Below are 19,649 nucleotides of genomic sequence, written 5' to 3' on the forward strand. Positions count from 1 at the left end.
AAGCATGTGTCTTTCAAGTATTTACAGTATGGTGGGCTTTTAAGGAGTGGCAAGCTGGGGTAAAGATTTTAGAGCTTCATTTAGTACTTTATGTGGAATAGGCTTTTTAAACATTTTAAACTTCTCTCAGACAAATTAAACTTGCCTCTTGGAAGTTGAATATGTTTGAGCGATCAAGAGGCTTGTGACCTTCCAGACTAGGCACTCAAGATTTCTCTTGCAAATTTTGTCAAAATCTAATTGAAATTGTTACCTCTGGTTTAGGAATTTATGAAGAAACTGGAAGAGAAAAAGGTGGAACTGAATAAAGCAACAGGCATGGGAGAAGCTATCTTAGCTATCTGCCACCCAGACTCCATCACCACCATTAAGCACTGGATAACAATCATCAGAGCCAGGTTTGAAGAGGTCAGTGTATGTCAAGCCATCTTCATTGCAACAGTCCATCTTTGACTGGAACGTAGCTGAGAGCTAACATGGTTGTTGCACTGGGAGGAAATGATCCAGCTGTTGAGAACTAAACATTTAAAATACCTGCAGTGATGGATGTGAATACCATGCTTCCCTAGGTTTTATTTTAAAACTTCTAGGGCTTTAAGAACTAAAGCAATGGTCAAGCTTCTTTGTTTGTATGTATTAAAGGAAATACTGCCTGACACTTTCCACGTGAAGAAAGCCAATAGTTTTTAGGGAGAAACTTAAAAGTTAGAAAGGAAAGAAAATACAGGTTGAATACAAACTTGAAGCATTTTCTGATTGCATTAGGGAGGATTTCAGTCCAACATGTTGCTAATCTAGAAGATTTCCAAATGATTTAAGTGGCTACAAGTAGGTCTCAGAGGGTGTACCACACTCTCAGCTGATAAGGTGGTATCTTCTGTGTATATTAAGTTTAAAGAAAAAAAAAAATGCTGGTGTTAGCAAAGTATGGCTTCAGGAGTGCCCAGGAGGAAGATGGACACCAAATCCTGCGTGATTCACTAATTTATACACATTGTTTGATAAAGTTCTTAATATGTTGCCTGAATGTGCTATTTACTGCATTTAACAGCACCTAATCCTGAAAATCTATGGAAAAAAATGTGGTGTTGAACTAGGAATTCTAGTTACCTAGGACCTTTGGTGGTCAGCCACTACATCTAGCACCTTTGATAATCAAACATCAATAGGCCTGGGAGGAAGCTCTGGGTTTACAGTTAGCAGAGCTATTTTAAATACATTTTAAAGAATTTCAGATATGCGCATACTCATGCATTGGTTCTTTTATCAAGGTCTTAGCATGGGCTAAACAACATCAACAGAGACTGGCAGGAGCTCTGGCTGGACTTATTGCTAACCAGGAATTGTTGGAAGCCTTGTTGTCCTGGTTGCAGTGGGCAGAGGCTACACTTACTGAAAAAGATAAAGAGGTTATCCCCCAGGAGATTGAGGAAGTTAAAGCACTTATAGCCGAACATCAGGTAAGGCATGTTAAGTGACATGTCCCCTACATGTTCCACAAATGGTGCTCATGTCTCAGCTAGGCTTCATAATCGAGTGTGAATCTCTTTAGCTATTTTCTCTCCTAATATTCGAATCCCTTTTCAGATACTCAGTTGTTTGTATGTGTACGATGTGCTTGTAGTTTATTCAACACAGAGGTAAAAAACCAACCAAACAAAAATTGAGTTCCACATTGTTCTAAAAGCAAACCTACAATTCCCCATAGGAACAAGGATGATGATGATGATGATGATACTAATACTACTAATAATAATACCACCACATGAAATACATGATAGTGCTGCTTCCTTAGAACTAGTGTTGCAGTGTGTCTTCACTGACTGGATTTCAAAAATATGTTTATGAAGTGCCAGAGGGAGCTGCTGGTGCAGTGAATGCTCATAGGCTTATCCCAGCTTACACACCAGAGCTGTCTCACTTCTATGAACTGCAGTCTGGACAGCAAGAAACACCTGAGTACTCAGAGTCAAAATTCTGTTGTACATCATCTCACCATACGCAGTTAATAAAGGAGTTTGACAGACTGGTTTTTTAGATTTAGCCTTCCTTTAACAGCCAGGCCATAGTGGTCTTAAAAGCTTATACTGCTGATTTTTCTTGCGCACGAAACCTTTAGCTGTGTCTTTTTGTGAAGCTGGCATTATAAGTCTTTCTGTGCCATTCTTGTAACTCTGGTGTTTTCTGTTGTACGTGTTTTTCATTCCTGTGGTCACTTTTGTGTGTTGTTAATTAAAACCACCTCTATCTGATTGCAGACATTCATGGAGGAAATGACCAGAAAACAACCTGATGTGGATAAAGTTACAAAGACCTATAAAAGAAAGGCACTTGAACCCACTCCAGTACAATCTCATATTCCTGTCCTTGATAAGGGGAGAGCAGGAAGTAAGTAATGAAGTATTTTGGGGCAGGTCACACACACCATTGCTCTATCTATAAAGATAACAGATTACTAATAATCTAATAGGTTTGATTAGCTTCTAGTAAAATAGGATGAAATTCTCTTGGCTGGTTTTTCTAATTATCTCTCATTTTTCATTGTAAGGAAATTTCTCATAGCAGACTTGTATTTTTAAATTTTGTCCTATACTTCTTGAATACCTATTTTTAAAGTGTGCAGCCTTTCATGTGCTATTAAACTTCCAAGAGTGTGCACATGCTGAGTTTTTGCAAATCTACCGTCATCTGAAAGTGCAAACAACTTCTTTTACAGAAAGATGTAGAGACAAAGTTTTGCTCTTACTGTCTATGAAATTATATGGAACCAATTAGAAAGTGTGTTCAGTGAAGTTGAATGAAAGTGTATCATCAAGCGAGGAAGTTGCTTTTTGTATTTTTAGATGTACTTACCCATTGTATTTTATACATACCCATGGAACCTGCTTCTAAAATCTCTCTGAGAGATTTGCAAACATTTTATTTAACTTGTGCAGCTTCACTAGTGCAGCCACTACTAGCTGCTTCTGGCTAGACAAAAGATACTTTAACCACCATGTGGTCCTTCCCCAGCAATGGTTAAAAAAAAAAAAAAAAAAAAAAAGAAAAATCCCATTAGATGGAATCATATCAGGATATGGGCTTATTATTTGGGACAGGAAGGAGTAGTTTTAGAAAGGTCAAGTACCCTTCATGTGAATGTTTGTTTTGTTTGAACTGGGTGAGACTTACACATTTTATCATGTTTTAACAGGAAAGCGTTCCCCAACACCAGGCATATATCCGTCAGCAGCCCAGGCGCAAATCGAAACCAAGAATCCACGGGTAAATCTTTTAGTCAGCAAATGGCAGCAAGTCTGGCTTCTGGCCTTGGAAAGAAGAAGAAAACTTAATGATGCTTTGGACAGACTTGAAGAGGTCAGAAAAATGTACACAATATACATACTTTTTGTTTACCCTGGATTAAATTGTCAATACTGTAAATAACTTCCTTATTTGTTGTATTATATTGTATGATACAGCTAACAGAAAACACTGTGATACACATGCTTTAATGTGCTTTAAAAGCTGTCATTGTCATTTTAAATGTCAGGAGAGTTAAGATGTTTAAAATGTTTATATAGATTCTCAAAGAACCAATTACTCAAAAGAATGCAGATGTGTATCTCTCATTGATTTTCTAGATTGATTGATTTCAACTGAAAAAAGTTCTTTCTCTTTTTTATTAAGCTGAGAGAATTTGCCAACTTTGATTTTGATATTTGGAGGAAAAAATACATGCGATGGATGAACCATAAGAAGTCTCGTGTGATGGACTTCTTTAGGAGGATTGATAAAGATCAGGATGGAAAGATAACAAGACAGGAATTTATCGATGGAATTCTTTCTTCAAGTAAGTTTTAAAATTAACTTAATGTTGAACTTGGAACAAACATCTCATGAAGTCTTGCTGTCTATATAGTGTACCCTATGCGGTTTATTGTGTTGCAAGGTCTCAGATTTCCCTTTTGAAGTCATTAATTATGATTCATTTAAACTATAATTATTTTACTTGAAAATATTTCTAGATTCTAGAAACTCTTTCTAGTTCTTTTACGTTGTGAATCAGATTACAAATGTCACATTTATGTTATTGGCTAATTTATAGTTTATTGGACTCGGATTGTCATTCCTACAGTACACTAGCCACTTCAACAATTACTTTTCATTGAGTAGTCAGAATAGTAAAATGTACCTTGTAAAACCTATAGATAATTTTCAAAATCAGTTCATATAATCATATGATTTTTGTTAAAGAACTTACATGGAATAGTTTCAATTATAGAAGGAAACCATATAATTTTTGAAAGCAGTGTTTCCGTGAACCATGACCATGTTCATATACCTGTTTAATGAGGATCAAAATGTCAAGCAATGAGACTAGGAAGGGACTTTTCCTAGCTTTCCTGATGAATTGGTATTCCTTAGGTATGCACAGTTGGTGGTAACGTAAGCATTCCACATCTTGTCTGTGTGTGATCATGTTTCCCTTTAGCAACTGACTCATAACAGATAAGGGCCTACTACTTAAAATAATCCTTTATCTTCAGATCATAGAGACTATTGCTTTGAGCAGTGAAGATTCAGAATTGAGCTGCTTTTAGCATCTCATGTTAAAGTAAAAGGAGAATATCGTAGTGTATATATTTTCCCCCTGCTTTAGGAAATGCAGTAATATAGTCACTATATGTGCACATTGCTGTTTTGCATTAATTGACAGAAGTTGATGAAAAAACCCTGATAGCACCAAGAGGTTAAACAGCTTACTCGTTTAATTCAGTTGGTATCAACTTGTTATAACTGCTAAATACTCATGATTTAATCCCTGTTCACCATCTTGAAATTTTCTTTGACTGTTTCATAGAGAATCTCTGTGTGGGTTAATATTCTGCTGCTGTGAACTTGATCTAAAGAAGGATTTCACGAAACACCGTGCATGTTTCTGCAGTGGGAAGGCCTTGCATTCCAAATTTAATTAGCAGTGAAATTCTCACTTGACCTTTCCTCACTAACAATTTATCTTGTTAATCTGTGGTATTTTCTGCACTTTGAAGGTCAAAATGTGAAAAAAAACCCCATATATCTTACAGTTTAATCTGTGCCCTCGCTTCTGTGTCTCTCTCTAAGCCACACTATGATAGTCATTTTAATCCAATTTCTAGGTAACATTGGAGATCCAGATTGTTTTTTCAGAAAGATTCCTTCACTCTTTTGAATGTCATTGGTTTTTTGATAAGCATTGTCTGTCACCTAGTGCTTAAAAACCTTTTAATATTTGTGATAAAGCCTTTCATTGTAATGGGATTGAAAAGCCAAAAAACTTAGCTTTTGTTGTTGCCTTTGTCTTACAGAATTCCCAACAAGCCGACTTGAAATGAGTGCAGTTGCAGACATTTTTGATAGAGATGGTGACGGATATATTGACTATTACGAATTTGTGGCAGCTCTTCATCCAAACAAGGATGCATACAAGCCTCTCACCGATGCAGACAAAATTGAAGATGAGGTACAGTCTCTGCTTTCTTAGATTGCACTCTATTCTACTGGGGTCACGTTCTTTAATAATTAATTTTATTTTCACTCCTATATAATTTGAAGTTTACCAGTTACACAAATATTTAGAAATGTGGTATTAACAGTAAAGTAATCATCCAGTTGTGGTTTCTTGCAGGTAACGAGGCAGGTAGCTAAATGTAAATGTGCAAAACGGTTTCAAGTGGAACAGATTGGGGATAACAAGTACAGGGTAAGTCTTCTAAGGACCTTCTTAGTTCTTTCAGCTTAATGATTCTTCGTATGACATGGTTATGCAAGGAATTAGGCTATATTAATTTATAGGAATTTTGTATGACAATTATATCTTTTATTACTTTGTCTAAATTTTATGGTTTTTTTTCTTGTTAGAACATATAGGCTAAAAATATGGGAAAACACTGCTGCTTGTATTTATTTTCACTGAAACGACTGAAACTCTTTTCAATGTATGGGAGTTTTTAAAAGCTAACTGCATGCGTACATACATATGCACATGCATACATACATACAACAGTTCCTTAAAAGTCAATCTTTTTGCCTGGATACCCAAAGTGTTTAAACTGTAGCTGATTTTCTATTAGTTTCATAAAAACAGTGATATTTTCCTGTGGTATTGTGTTGTACTGTAAAAATCTTTTACCAAAGCGTATTCAATCACTTTTATCCTCCCTTATCATTTTATTGGAGCACACTGTTCCTTCTGAAGAAGTACAAGAAATGTGTTCAATACCTGTAGAACAATTTTAGATCACAGAAAAATAAATATCACATTGTAGAGAAAGATCTGCTACCCCTAGATTCAATAACCAGAACAATTTCAGATGAAAGATGCAATATTTGGCTAAGAGAGTTTGCTAAATACTTCTAGATTATTTTAAAAGACCACAGAAACAGCAATGGGAAGGAAGCAAACGCCTTGAATATTTTCCAACATTCAGTCTCTGGAAGGCTAGGTACCTGCTCGTCTCTGAAGTAGATACTTTATTTAGAATGTCTAATGTGGTAGTTTGCATGTGTTCTAGAGTCATATAGAGAATTTCCTGTAAACTAATCGTGTCTTTCTTCCATTTTTCATTTCTTATCAGTTCTTCCTGGGAAATCAGGTATAAACCAGTGGAATGTGTTATGAAGTTTCTTTTTTTTTTTTTTTCTTTTTCCCTCTTTTTTTCTAACGCATAGTGATTTAAGCTTGCAATGGTCAGTCTTCTCACCATCCTTTCATCTTCAGCTAGTTCATTGCTGGTCAGCTGGGGTATTTTTTTAAATGCCATGGAGCATTCCTTGTCTCAGGATCCCTCCTCTTCAATCCCTCACCTGCTTTCTTTGGCCATTTTCCTCATTAAGGAGATTACTTTTAAAGGAACCAGATAATGGTCAGCAGCAATTCCCATAGTAAAAGATATTGAGCGTTTAAACTGCAATTTTAGAATTACTACTGTTTCATCAGTTTTCAATTTTATAGTGGAATGCTTCAAAATTCTATGTTGTATTTTTTAGGCTAATCACAGTAAACACAGATCCCAGTGTCACATCACTTATTTATTGCAAATTAGGCAAAAAATACTTTCATTTTCAGGAAAAAAAAAATCTCTGTGCAATCAAGCAGACTAATTAAGAACCTAGCTGATTGTTGGTATTTTATATACTAGCGCAGTGAATCATGAAATACATATTTTGGAAATAGGCAAATTAAACTTCCTGTTCCAGTTTAGACTACTCCCTCTCCCAAAGTGTTTTCAAAGAGCTGTGGCAGCTCTCTAATGTATTGAAGAATACTTTTAGTCAGTTGGGTCATCAGTGAGTCATACCGCAGCGGCACTGTACAGTGGTACAGGGAGGATACGATGACCAGTGCTCACTTACTCCTGTAAGTGATACACAGGTTCTTAAATTGTTAAATCATGCTTGCCTGGTAAGAATGGAAATACTTGACACAACCTGGATACCATTAATATCTTATTCATACTCTTATAAAGGCAATAATATGTATAATCCATTCTGGAAATGCTAGTGTTAACAGCATTAGCCATTTTAAATCTAGAGATGTTGAAAATGTAGTTGCATTCTTATTTATTGGCAAAGCCTGTTGAACTATAGAAGAAAGCACAAAGAGCAGCAGATAATCTTACTACATGCCTTAAGCAATATATCTAAGTAGTAATTTAAAATGTTTTCCACATATAGAACAAGCCTCTATTTGAAAAGACTATTTGAAATTATGTTAATTCTCTTATCTGCCATCTGTACTTTCAGATCTGGGAAAAATAAAGCATTTTTTGAGAGCATCTAACTCTTACTGGTGCAGAACAGCTTCATGAAATCACCTGCAGCAAGTTGGCTGAGGCTTCTCTAGTGACAGTGATGTTATATGGCTATTGTCAAGAACAGGCCTTTTTGTAGCTTAAACGAGACTTCCTTTACATTTTTATTCCAGTGTTTTTACCTCTGATTATTTGAAACAACGGTAAATACTGTTCAAGGAAATTTGGTGTCCAGATTATTTTAAGAAGGAAATGGACTGAGTTACCATTAGGAAAAATGCCTTGATAGATACCTGTGTTATTTTCCGGGAGCCCCACTGTCTGAAATAACCACAGCCTAGGTAGGCAGTTTCCAAAGGATACTGTATCTGACCCTGATGGGGTCTAACTGAAGGTCAGCTGCCTGATGGGGTCTAACTGAAGAATTAAGCTGGGATGGGGAAAAAATAAAGAAAAGAAAAGAAGATAGTATCTTTAGAACCTCTAGAAAAAATTCTCTTTAGAAACAAGCCAATAAAAATAAACAGCATCAATTTGGATGCCATTTCTTTTTTTAACTTTGATCCACATATGTGAAATGGTTCTTTGTTCGGCACATATTGAATGCATTATTAAAAAGCCCGTACAAATAATGCTCATGTGAATGTTCTTATTTATAACAAAAAAAATTATTATTGAATTAAGCGGCAAGCTTTGCTTTTGTTTGGTTCCTAAAAGTAATATTCCTTTAAACTTACTCTCTCTTCTTGGCTTAAGTAGTACCAAACAACTAAAATCATTTAACAAGTAGGGAGCATGTTTGTGTGGTTTGCATTTTAAGCATTTCAGTCCCCTCACTGGAGCAAGTACAGTTGAACTATGGCCAGCCTTCTCCAAGGGTCAAAGATTGTCCCAAAGAGGTGTATTTGACTCCCGTTGGTTTCAGTGAGTGCTCTGAATGTTTGCGTGTGAGAGCACTACATTTGGCCTGATGATCTGTTATCAAAATAAATTTTTTAGTGGCATTGGCTAAAAAGTACTGAATTCTTCTGGTTAGTTTTCATGAGATCGTGGGGTCAACATTTTGGTCATGTTTTCTTTGATCCGGATTTGAATGGAGATACTGCATACAGATTTTGTTGTACAGGCTTCAAGAGCAAAACATACTTTAGGCCTGGCCATCAGCCCAAAGGAAGAATGGGCTAGTACAAGAATTAGTGTGAAACAGTTTTTGTGCGTCTCTTTATTGTGAAGAACCTGGATGTGTAGACAGAGGAGTGAGAATCAGTTTATAACAAAGGACAGTAATGATAGCTATCAATCATTCATTGCTTCTTTAATGTTCCCTTCCCCACGTGCACCTCACGATAGGTGAGCAGTGTCAACACTATACCTGAAAATATCCCTATAAATGAATCAATTGATAGAACTGTGCAACACTTGTAATACATTGAATTTCCAGCCCACATACTGACCATTTAAAGCGATGCTGCCTTCCTTTCAGCCAACATCATTAAAATCTAACCTGTTGCAGAATAGAGTTTGCTTAAGATTTTAACTGTGAAATAATGCAAATAGGTCTTTGTTGATTTGCACAAACGCAGATCGTAACCAATTAAATAATGTGTTACTAATTTTGCTTCCTTTATGAGCTCAGACATTTGAGAATCAAGCATAAAATTAAACCTGAGATTCTTTCTTACCGTCCTGCCATCTCCTTTGGATTAATGCAGCGGCATCTGATTTGAAATGTTAACAGCTTTAATAATCTGCATAAATAAATCTGATTTTTTAGCATTTACTAATAATTAAATATCAAAATAAACCTTTTAAAGTGTCTGATTTTTAACCTATCGGCATTGAACTGCATCTGAATGACTGAGAACCTGAGACCGTTGTTTGATTTTTATTGCAGTTTGGTGACTCCCAACAATTGCGCCTTGTTCGTATTCTAAGAAGTACAGTCATGGTTCGTGTTGGAGGTGGCTGGATGGCACTTGATGAGTTCTTAGTGAAAAATGATCCTTGCAGGGGTATGTAACGCTGCTGTTAAAATGGACATGCAGATAATTATTTGGATACAGTCACTGTACGTTGTCTCAAGATGGACACTGAATTGTATAAAATGCCAGTTCTGTAAACATCATCTCACTAAATGTCACGTAATGATCTGTTTATGTAAATTTTAAATCCCATGGTTAAGATCCTCTTCACTTGCACTGAGGTATGTCTAGAATAACTGGTGTCTTCTGCGCAGTTCCTCCAGTGTTCTAGTGGTGTAACTAAGAATTGAACTTAGCCCAGATAGAGTTTATGGCATGTAAGCTGCTTGTATGACTTGGCAGAAATAGCATGCAGAAATGTCCAATAAAACCTTCTCAGCAAGAGAGAAGTTTTAAGGCAATAAATCAAAATAAGGCAATTGAATTGAAGAGTAACAACAACACAAAAAAAAATTCTCTGGCCAGTGGCTGCACCCAGGCTTTCAGGCTCTGCCTTTGTAGCCCTGTCTTTTCATTGGCATCCTCCCCAGAACCACTTCGCAGAGCCCTGCGCCTTGTACAAAGCCAGTGGAAAATGCTCTGGTCAGGAGGACATTGTGCTCTGGGGAAGCAGGGAGTGCTCTATCACCATGCCCTCCAGGGCACTGTATCAAATGCATTGCTTTATCAGTACACAGCAACGTAATGACATCTTAGTTTGTCAGAAAGCCTACTTCCGTAGTGGGAAAGTAGGCTCTGTCTGGCACTGTTCTTGGAGGAACAGTTGGAGATGGGAAAGAAGCTGTTTGTGAAGGGAGCAGGAGGGATACAGGTCAAATAATAGCCAGAGTAGTAAAATTGCAGAAAGTGCAATAATGACTGTGTTCAGAGTGAGCTGATGTTCTGTAACCAGGTAATTCTATCCTATTGACTAGCAGCATTAAGTTTACTGCATTTTTACCTCTCAGGAGTTCTATAAAATCATAATCAATATTGTAATAGCGCAAGAACAGCACAGAGGATTTCAGGAGAGGCAAGTGAGCTAGTGAAGACAGAGACATCAACTGTCCTGTACACCTTACTCCACCGTCAGCTGTCTTACACAGCTGTCTCACACAGCTTCTAATTTGGGACCAAGGTTTCTAAACACTTTGATACAGACCTTGAGAGGGTGGAGAGCTTGTATTTGTAGCAATTGTCATGCTAAGTCAAGGATGTTAAATCCAAAAAGAAGCTACCACAAAACCCCATAAGGCCTGACAGTGTGCCACTAAGGCCTAGAAACCTTCGTCTACAGGCTTAAAAGGTACCCATAAAACTTCTTATCATAGTATCATAAAAGAGCTGTCATAACCTTGTGATGACATCTGTGAGTTTTTCAGCAGTATTAAAAATAGTCCTTTTGCTTACCAACATATTGCATATATTGTTTACTAAAGAAATGTAACAGTAATGTTACATTTATTGGTGTTGGACCACAGGTCTAACTGAAATTTAGCACCTGATTCTGCACCTGCTACCATAGGAAAGTCATTTATGCCTGCAGAGCCATCCTTACTTTATGGCTTTCTACTCCTATTCCTCAGAAGTGCACGGTAGTGGAAAATGAAATGTGCCTCAAAATATCTGACTTCATTGAAGGGTTAACTTGGTTAGTTTTGATGTATCCCAAACATTTTTCTCAGGCCTATTGACAGGTAGACTGCTGCAATTCCTACTTGGCTTGACACTGAGAGATACAATACTTAATAACTATCTAATTAATTTATTGGAATTCCTTATTGTTGTCCTCAGATTAAGAGTCTTTTGGAACTTTATCCTCTCTTCTTTAATAAACCTTGTATTCTATGTCTCTCTATGGTATTTTGTATAGTACTTTATCCCTTTTTCATGGGAAATACATCAGCAGATGAGTAAGTCAACACAGTGGGTCTAAAGGAATACCAATCTCTGTAAAATCATCCAGACACAGGACATTGTGCATTGGTACCTAATCCTAGTCTTGTTGAAGTCAGTGATGCAAAGTAGTCATTGATGTCAGTGGTGCAGGTTCAGACGTTTCCTTAAGCACTTCACCTAGCAAATCTGCATTTCCACCAAGGGCTTCTCGTGTATTCAGATAAGTCATTTCAACAAACTGTTGTCATAAACAGCTTTAAAAGTATCGGACCTAGTTATATAAAATAATTTTAGCTTATATTACTTCTTTATGTCAGCAGATAAATACCATTACACAAGTATACTTGGGACTGCAGCTGAGTCTATCCAAGCGCCATTTCCTTTTTGCCTAGGAGACCTTTGAGAACTCACCTCAGAGCACTTAGAGACAGCTTTTGCTCTGAGTCCTGTCTTTGGCCTGGTGCTCTGAGTCTCTTGCATATGCAGCTGCTGTACTTGATTTCTTCTCCTGCTAACGATTTTCTTTAATGTGACCCATGTCCTGTGTCATTTTTTCTAGTTCATCATCACGGGAGTAAAATGTTACGTTCGGAATCAAACTCTTCAATTACCACTCAGCCTACTATAGGTTGGCAAACCCCTCTCTTTGTCTCCTCCTCCTCCTCTTCTCCTCTCTCTTCATTTCCTTCCCACTTTATTAAAATATATACTTTTAACAATATGCTACACCCATCATATTTAGCTTAATGTGTTCCTACATGGGCTGGTGCTTTGCAAGCTAATTTTTTTTGACACGCTTTAAGAGTGTTTCAAAAACAATTGTCATTCACACTGACACAGTTAAATGCTAACATGTCTTGCATCTATTCTTGCAGAACATTCTTTCATATGTGTGTTTGTATGTGTGTGTGAGTGCTTAGCCACCAATTACCTCATCATAGTTTGGATTTTATGTTCATCATTGCATGTTGCCAAACTACATAACTTCATGGTTTTGAATAAATATATTTGCTGCTTTCCTGTAATTTGTACTTAGCAATTTCTTCTGGAACATCCAAGCAAGTATTATTTATTATGAGTAGCAGTAGAGTTAGCAAAACTGCTCATCAGGTTGTGTCTATGTATTAATAGTTGATTTGGTTAACAGTGATTTAGCACGTTGAGCATTCCATTATCACGCTGACTTCCTTTGACAGTGGTTCATTCCTATAAGTGAGTTCTGCACATAACTCTTCTGTGTCCAAAATAAATGCATTACACAGTAATGCATTTTATTTATTATTAAAACGTGTTGGAGTTGGCATGGCAAAAATGACAGTAAACAGCCTTGTGACAATTTTCATACCTGACTAAATGAACACCTTTCTTTGCTGCAGCTAAAGGGAGGACAAATGTGGAGCTGCGTGAAAAGTTCATTTTGGCAGATGGTGCCAGTCAGAGCATGGCAGCTTTCCGACCAAGGGGCCGTAGATCACGACCCTCTTCAAGGGGTGCTTCTCCCAACAGATCTACTTCTCTGTCAAGTCAAGCTGGCCAGGCAGCTGCCCCACAAGCAGTTGCTACGAGTACGCCGAAGGTAAGGAGAAACATAGAAAACTGCACTGGTTAACAAATGGGGTATAGATTTTTTTTGTTGTTTTTCCCCCTTGCTCCAACAATATTGGTGCTTTCCCTAGCTGATAGGGAAGAAGTATCTCAATTTTATTTCATAGTCTGGGGAGGATCTGAGAAGTCTTTTCAGTGTATTTCCTCTACTGTTTGTTTGCAACATGGGAATAGAAGAATACTTTACATTTAAGGTGCCACATGAGCTAACTGGCAATTTGTGAATAAGCTCTGAAAGAGGAATGAACCTCTCCATTTCATTTAAAAAATAAGCTCTGCCATCTCTTCGTTTCAGAACAGTTGTCATCAACACTTTCTGCTTTATTTTTATGTCTACTATGAGATTTGATCTCCCTGTGAAAGCCTGGGTATCCTTCTCCATGACATTGTTTTCCATCTACTGTCCTTCATATTTTGATTTACCATTGTTTCATACAGACACCCCATCATTTAACACGCAACTATGGTAAACCATGGTTGACAAACAGCAAAACGTCAACTCCTTCTAAGCCACCAGAATCCTCAGACTATCAAGGGTCATCTGCAGAGGTACAGTAAGGATAGAGATTCTAGTCTAATGACCTTCCTTCACTAAAACTGTCACTTCACTAACAGCCACTAGAGTTTCAGTGCTTCAGAGCTGCAACATCCTTTGCATATTAATGCATTGTCTTTATTTTAGACCTTTGTCAAATTATTTCTTTCCTCTTTTTTTTCCCCCAAGTCTTTTTTTGCTGTTCTGTTTGTTATGGCTTTTGACTTTTAGGAAAACTCAGCCTCAATGAATTTATGTTTAAAGTGCAAGTTGTTAATAAATCATAACGGTATGCAATGAACTGGATGAGCAAATGTGGAAAAGTACTTTTTTTTTTTTTTTTTTAAAATAAAGCAGTTTATATACTTTGCAGGTTTCTTTCCTGAAATTGTTTACTTTGAGTTCATAATGTACTGTAATATTCATGAACTGCAGGAATGAGATTAATAAATTACGATCTCCAGTGCAAAACCACTAAATAAAGAAATACCCAATCGCTGTGAAGAAGATGGCACAAAAGACTGAAGACTGACTGTGGTATATAAATCTTCCCAACAACTGGAAGTTTCATTTAAGGGGGTAGCGACCAATCGTTTCTCTAATAAGATAGCTATTTGATGACTTCACAGGAAATGAGCTTTGGTCTTATTTCCAGCCCATGAGTTACATAGAAACTGCTAGTATAGCAATTAGGATTGTGCTGGCAATCAAGCTGTATGACCAAAATTTGAATGGGCTTGGAGCCAAAGTGTCTCCTCTAATGTCATTACAGTCAGTGAAAAGATTGCAGATGGATCAGGCTGCAAACTGACTTGTCACTTGTAGGAGTTGCTCTTGCCCTGGGTTAGACGGAGGGCTCAGTGAGGGGAAGCTTGTGCTACCATCACCTCTGTTGTATCTGCTTTTCACATATCTGCGCTTTGATGCCTATTGCTATTCATGTGACACCTTCCGGTGCTAAGTTTACATGACCTTGGTGTGGCTTTGCTCAAAGATGCATAACGAACTTTTCAATCCCTTCTTCTGTGCGAGTGTGTGTGTTACTTGTGCACACTGCAGGTGTGTGTATGTATACAGCTCTTCAAGCACACAGGGCTGTTGCTTAGAATGATTAACAGTAGCACAAAGTTGAGTCAGTTGTCAGTTTCTAATATATTCCTGTATTTTCTTTCATCTCGTAGCTGGTAACTGAATTGTAAGATTAATTGATGGTACTTTAAAGGGTTTATAGACATGGAAAGGTGTTGTTTTTATTGAATTACAATGAGGTGAAAGCAGTTGGCATTGATTTCAAATGGGGGCACTGTATTTCTCACTTGCTCTTAAAACTGCCAGTAGTTTCAGTGAGTTTCTTTTATGTAAGCCGCCATGGCTTAAGATTCTAAATGGAACGATTGGGGTGGGGTAGGTTGCAGTGAATTTCTGAGGCATTCTGCAGCATTTTCTGCCCAAGAGAGCGGTTATGTATGTTATATGTAGACTGCAGTTGGGTTTAGGGCTAAACTGAAGAACAAGCTTGATCTCTTTTTCTTCTTGCACCAGTGATTCTATCCTAATGCCTTGCCCAAAGTGCAGCAGCTTCAGCAGGGGTAATGGAGAGTGTTCCCTTTCTCCTTATCCTCCCAAGCAGTCTCTGTATAGCAGAGATTTCCAAGGTGTGGCTGGCTGGACATTAAGCACTTGTACTTGGCTTTAAAGGGAGTTTTAACATTGTGACCATCCCTGTCAGAGCCAGCAGATTGTCTGCTCTGTGGCATCTCAATGCTCTTTTGTTCAGATGTGCCAGAAGTGGTCTGAACTGGCAGCTGCCAGGCAGGTTCCTGTCGGGCCTCTGCTCGGTGCTTAGCTCTAGGCAGCTCCCAACACACTCCTCTGGATCTTGGTTTTCAGTACCTAATTCTACCCTACTACTGTATGGGGATCAAAGGCACAGAACACAGGATCCTGGGATCCAGGCCACTCAACGTGTCACATTCATCACTGCAGTGTTTGTTTTTCTTTTTGGATATTTACTTAGGATTTTTGTGTTGATTAAATGAATATGAATACTGTAGTTTTCCTTTTATTTGCATACACCTCCTATCTAGTATGTTGCATGCATTTTGAGATTTGAGGGTTTAATTCTTGTGGCTTTGAAAGAAATCTTCCCGTTTGGAGCAGATTGTAAATCAAGACTCGTTTTATTTCAGAAATGAGAAAGCAGGCAGGGTAAGACTATGAAGTAGAGACATTTCAGACAATATATTGACAAGAAGAACTTTTTTAACTAGTCTTATGTCTTTTTTCCTGCTTTTTTCTAGCAAAAGGTTTTGAAATTTGGTAGTTTTGTTTTACCATCAAAATATTTATAAAAGAAAAAAATGTGTTCACCACCTATAACCACAGTCAGAATGGTGGAAAGTCAAACTATGCAGACATAAAAGCTCAACTACATGTCTCTGTTTATTTAAGTCCTGTACCATCAACTAATCTTATGTGCTTGACTAATTATAAGAAGGTAGCAGTTTTCTTTCTTTGTATGTTTTGAAAGACAAAGAATGCTAAAATGTTGATGTCAAGCAGGCTGTTAAAGTGATTTTGTTGTTGTTGTTGTTCTACATTTGGACTACTTCAAATACTAACTGCTAAAGGAATGTTCAAAACTTCACATCATGAAAAATGTCCATAGTACTTCAGATTCACAGTGAATGTTGTTATGATGATCATATTCTAACCCGTGTACTACCTAATACCAGACCTTATGGTTTTTTCAGTTGTCACTACTGAAGATACCTTTTTTTTTTTTTTTTTTTTTTTGCATAGGGAACACCAATTCAAGGAAGTAAACTCAGACTGCCAGGATATCTATCAGGGAAGGGTTTCCACTCTGGAGAAGACAGCGGCATCCTGTCAACAGCAGCTACCAGAGTTAGAGCTCAGTTTGCAGGTGAGTGTTTTGACTTTAGAGCTTGATCTACTGCTTGTTTTGTTTTCCACCTGAATACTTAGGGTCACGTTAGAGTGTGAGGGAGATGTCAGAAGAGTGGGAAGGAGTGAAAGTCCCGCATGAGTATTGCCAAGGGTGCACATAATCAGGATAATGGTCCTCTGTTCACATGGTTGCACAGCAGGTACATTCAGCTCTGAATGTGCAAATTCACGACTGCAACCTTCTTGACAACGGTATCTCCACTGTATCTGCCTAAGGAACTAGGGAAGAAGCATTTACTTAAAAAGAAAGGGTTCAGTTCTTCACAGTATTCAAGTTATGCTCAACTGTGGTGGAGCAAAGGGGTCACTTAATCATGACGTGTCCATTTCTTTTGAATGAAGAACTGCAGAGAGCAGCTGTAGATGACTTTATTAATGGAATATCGCATAGAGTAGATAGCTCTACTGGCTTTCCCTCACATCTTAAGCTCTGCAGAGCATACTGAACAGTACTGGAAAATCCTGTTCAAAGAGTAGATGTCTTTTAAGTTATAGGTGAAAAGTGAGCCACCTGAGATTTCTGTTTTAACTTGGTGTTCTTCACACATACAGGGAACCAGATTTGTCGAGATCAAAAAGATTCAATAAGTAATTGGAAAATTATGAAAAACCACATTAATGTTTTTCTGTTTAAGATTCTTTGTGGTGGTTTTTTCTTCATGGCACATTGTCTGGGCAGGCTTTCACTTTAGCAGGCTTGTTGAGAGCTCATTTACTCAGCCCTTTGTTTGGGAGAATGTGTACTCTGCCCTTGTTTTCCTGCAGCTTGCAACCGTATGGTTTTGAAAAAAAGAGGGGTACACATTTAAAAATTGGGATATTTATCTGCATCTCCAAGGTACATATATTGGAAAATCCTGAATGCATGAAAAGGTCAGATACTGAATTCTTTCAATTCATAGCTGAGAAAATGGCAGGGGAAAGAAAGGATCTGGCTGTTGAGTGAATATACAATGCATGTCTAGCAAGTCAAGAAAAGTTGCCAGGATAATACATTTTTAATGAGATGTGCTAGTGATGAATTAACTATGTCTCAGCATTTGATCTCACATTTCCTTCTCTTTAGTGGGAGATACTGCATTGTTTTATGCTCTTGTTTAATAACAAGATGAACTTCGATCATCGTCTAGCTTGCCTGCCAGAGGTCTAAAGTTTAGTTTGTGCAATGAGGAATTTTTGGGGTTGCCAAAGACCTAGGAAAGACCTGCACACCTTTTCCATCCTTACCTCTAATACTGATGGATATCTTTTCTCTTTCTAGAAACCAGAAGAACTCCAAGCAGACCTGGAAGCCGAGCAGGAAGCAAGGCTGGCAGCAGGTCAAGCAGCCGCCGAGGCAGTGATGCATCTGACTTTGACATTTCAGAAATCCAGTCTGTATGCTCAGATATGTCAGAGACTGTTCCTGCTACAAGCAGACCGACACCCCGAGCAGGTTCTCGGCCAGGATCAGCCAAGCCTTCTAAAATTCCAACTCCCCAGAGAAGGCCACTAGCCAGCAAATTGGACAAGTCCTTGAAGAGATAATATGATTGGCTCCATAAAGGTCTTTTCCTTTTGCATTAAGTATTTAAGTTCGTAAGATGTAAAATATTATGTAGAAATTATTGTGAAATATCGCAAGAGGTGGATTTTTAATTCTGCAGATGGCCTTATTTGTGTATTTGTCTTCTTATTTTATCTGTATAATTTTTGTCAGATTTGTTTTTGTTTATGCCATATCCTGTGAGAAGGGGGAAGAGTTTTAATGTAAACTAACAGTTGTACACAATAATGTGTAGAAAGTACACTAAAAATAATTGCCGAATGTACAGTGTACTGAATGTACAGTAAGTCTCTGCAACCTAAATAAAATAGGCCTATCGCTATGTCATTAGTTAACAGTAAAGGATACCTCATGATTTTTCTTTAAAAAAGAAAAAGAGAATACTAAAAAGCCAAAAGACACAATTACACATTTTGAGCCAACTAAACAAACACTAAAGGATGTATGTCAAAACTACTAAGGAATACAAACCCATCTTCACAGTACCCTTATTTATACAGCATCTCTCAGAGAACTCACAGAGTTAATTAAGCACTCTCCAGTAATATGATGCTCCAATACCTTGCAGCATTTCTGTGCCATTGCTTTCAATGAGGCCAGACACATTCTGGATATCTGAACTATTATTCTGTAAGAATATCAATATAAAGTGCATTCATGTAAATGTGAGGTTTTCTTTTGCTTGAGTGGATGGTAGCACTGTATCATTGAACTCATTTTGTATCAAAGCAATTTTGCTTGCAGAAAGCTCCAAAATAAACATGTCCCTTAACTTTATTTCTATTGTATTTCTTATTTCACAGGAAGATAATTTTCTGCATTATGTTTTAGGACATGTATCATTTCAGATGACCAGTAATTACCATAGTAACATAGGCTCTAATGTAATTTCCCATTATCAGCAATCAGATTTTGGTTAGCTACTGTATTTGTTTAATAAAACACTAAATTGCACATATATAATTTATGAAATTATATATAATTATTGTGTGTTGACAATTATTTTCTCCATATTAAACTGTGACATTTATATACCATGTATGAAAGGCATAAAGAGTAATTCAGTTGCTCTTTTTGTCAGTGAAATATTTCTGCCATTCATGGATTCTTTGAAAGGATTAGTAATAGTTCATTTTCAGTGGAAAAAGGCTGCAGCTTCAAATGGGAGTGCTGTAGAATGGCTGGGTAGATGCTGTAGTAAGTAGTGACAGATGCCCTAGAAATTCAAAATGCTCTTTGATAATATCAAAAAGACTCAGGTAGAATTTGGTCAACACAGCAGGCCAAATAGTCTAAACCTGACCATTCATATATCAGAAAATGCCATACCTTTAGTAGAGGAATTTTAGGGGAAGACT

General features: G+C 37.4%; 1 protein-coding gene across 1 annotated transcript; it reads left to right on the forward strand.

Annotated features, from left to right (window-relative positions):
* Positions 1-264: 264 nt before the first annotated feature.
* Positions 265-19,254, forward strand: LOC104076774 (dystonin-like; the record flags this gene model as incomplete). The annotated part of the gene is made up of 12 exons (XM_009577764.1): positions 265-408; positions 1,272-1,460; positions 2,259-2,388; positions 3,194-3,357; positions 3,670-3,832; positions 5,331-5,485; positions 5,651-5,725; positions 9,670-9,787; positions 13,012-13,211; positions 13,679-13,789; positions 16,578-16,701; positions 18,007-19,254. Coding segments are annotated over 12 exons (1,839 nt in total), but the record flags the coding sequence as incomplete, so codon positions are not given.
* Positions 19,255-19,649: the final 395 nt, after the last annotated feature.

Source organism: Fulmarus glacialis, unplaced genomic scaffold, assembly GCF_000690835.1.
Source record: "Fulmarus glacialis isolate BGI_N327 unplaced genomic scaffold, ASM69083v1 scaffold3575, whole genome shotgun sequence".
Lineage (NCBI taxonomy): Eukaryota > Metazoa > Chordata > Aves > Procellariiformes > Procellariidae > Fulmarus > Fulmarus glacialis.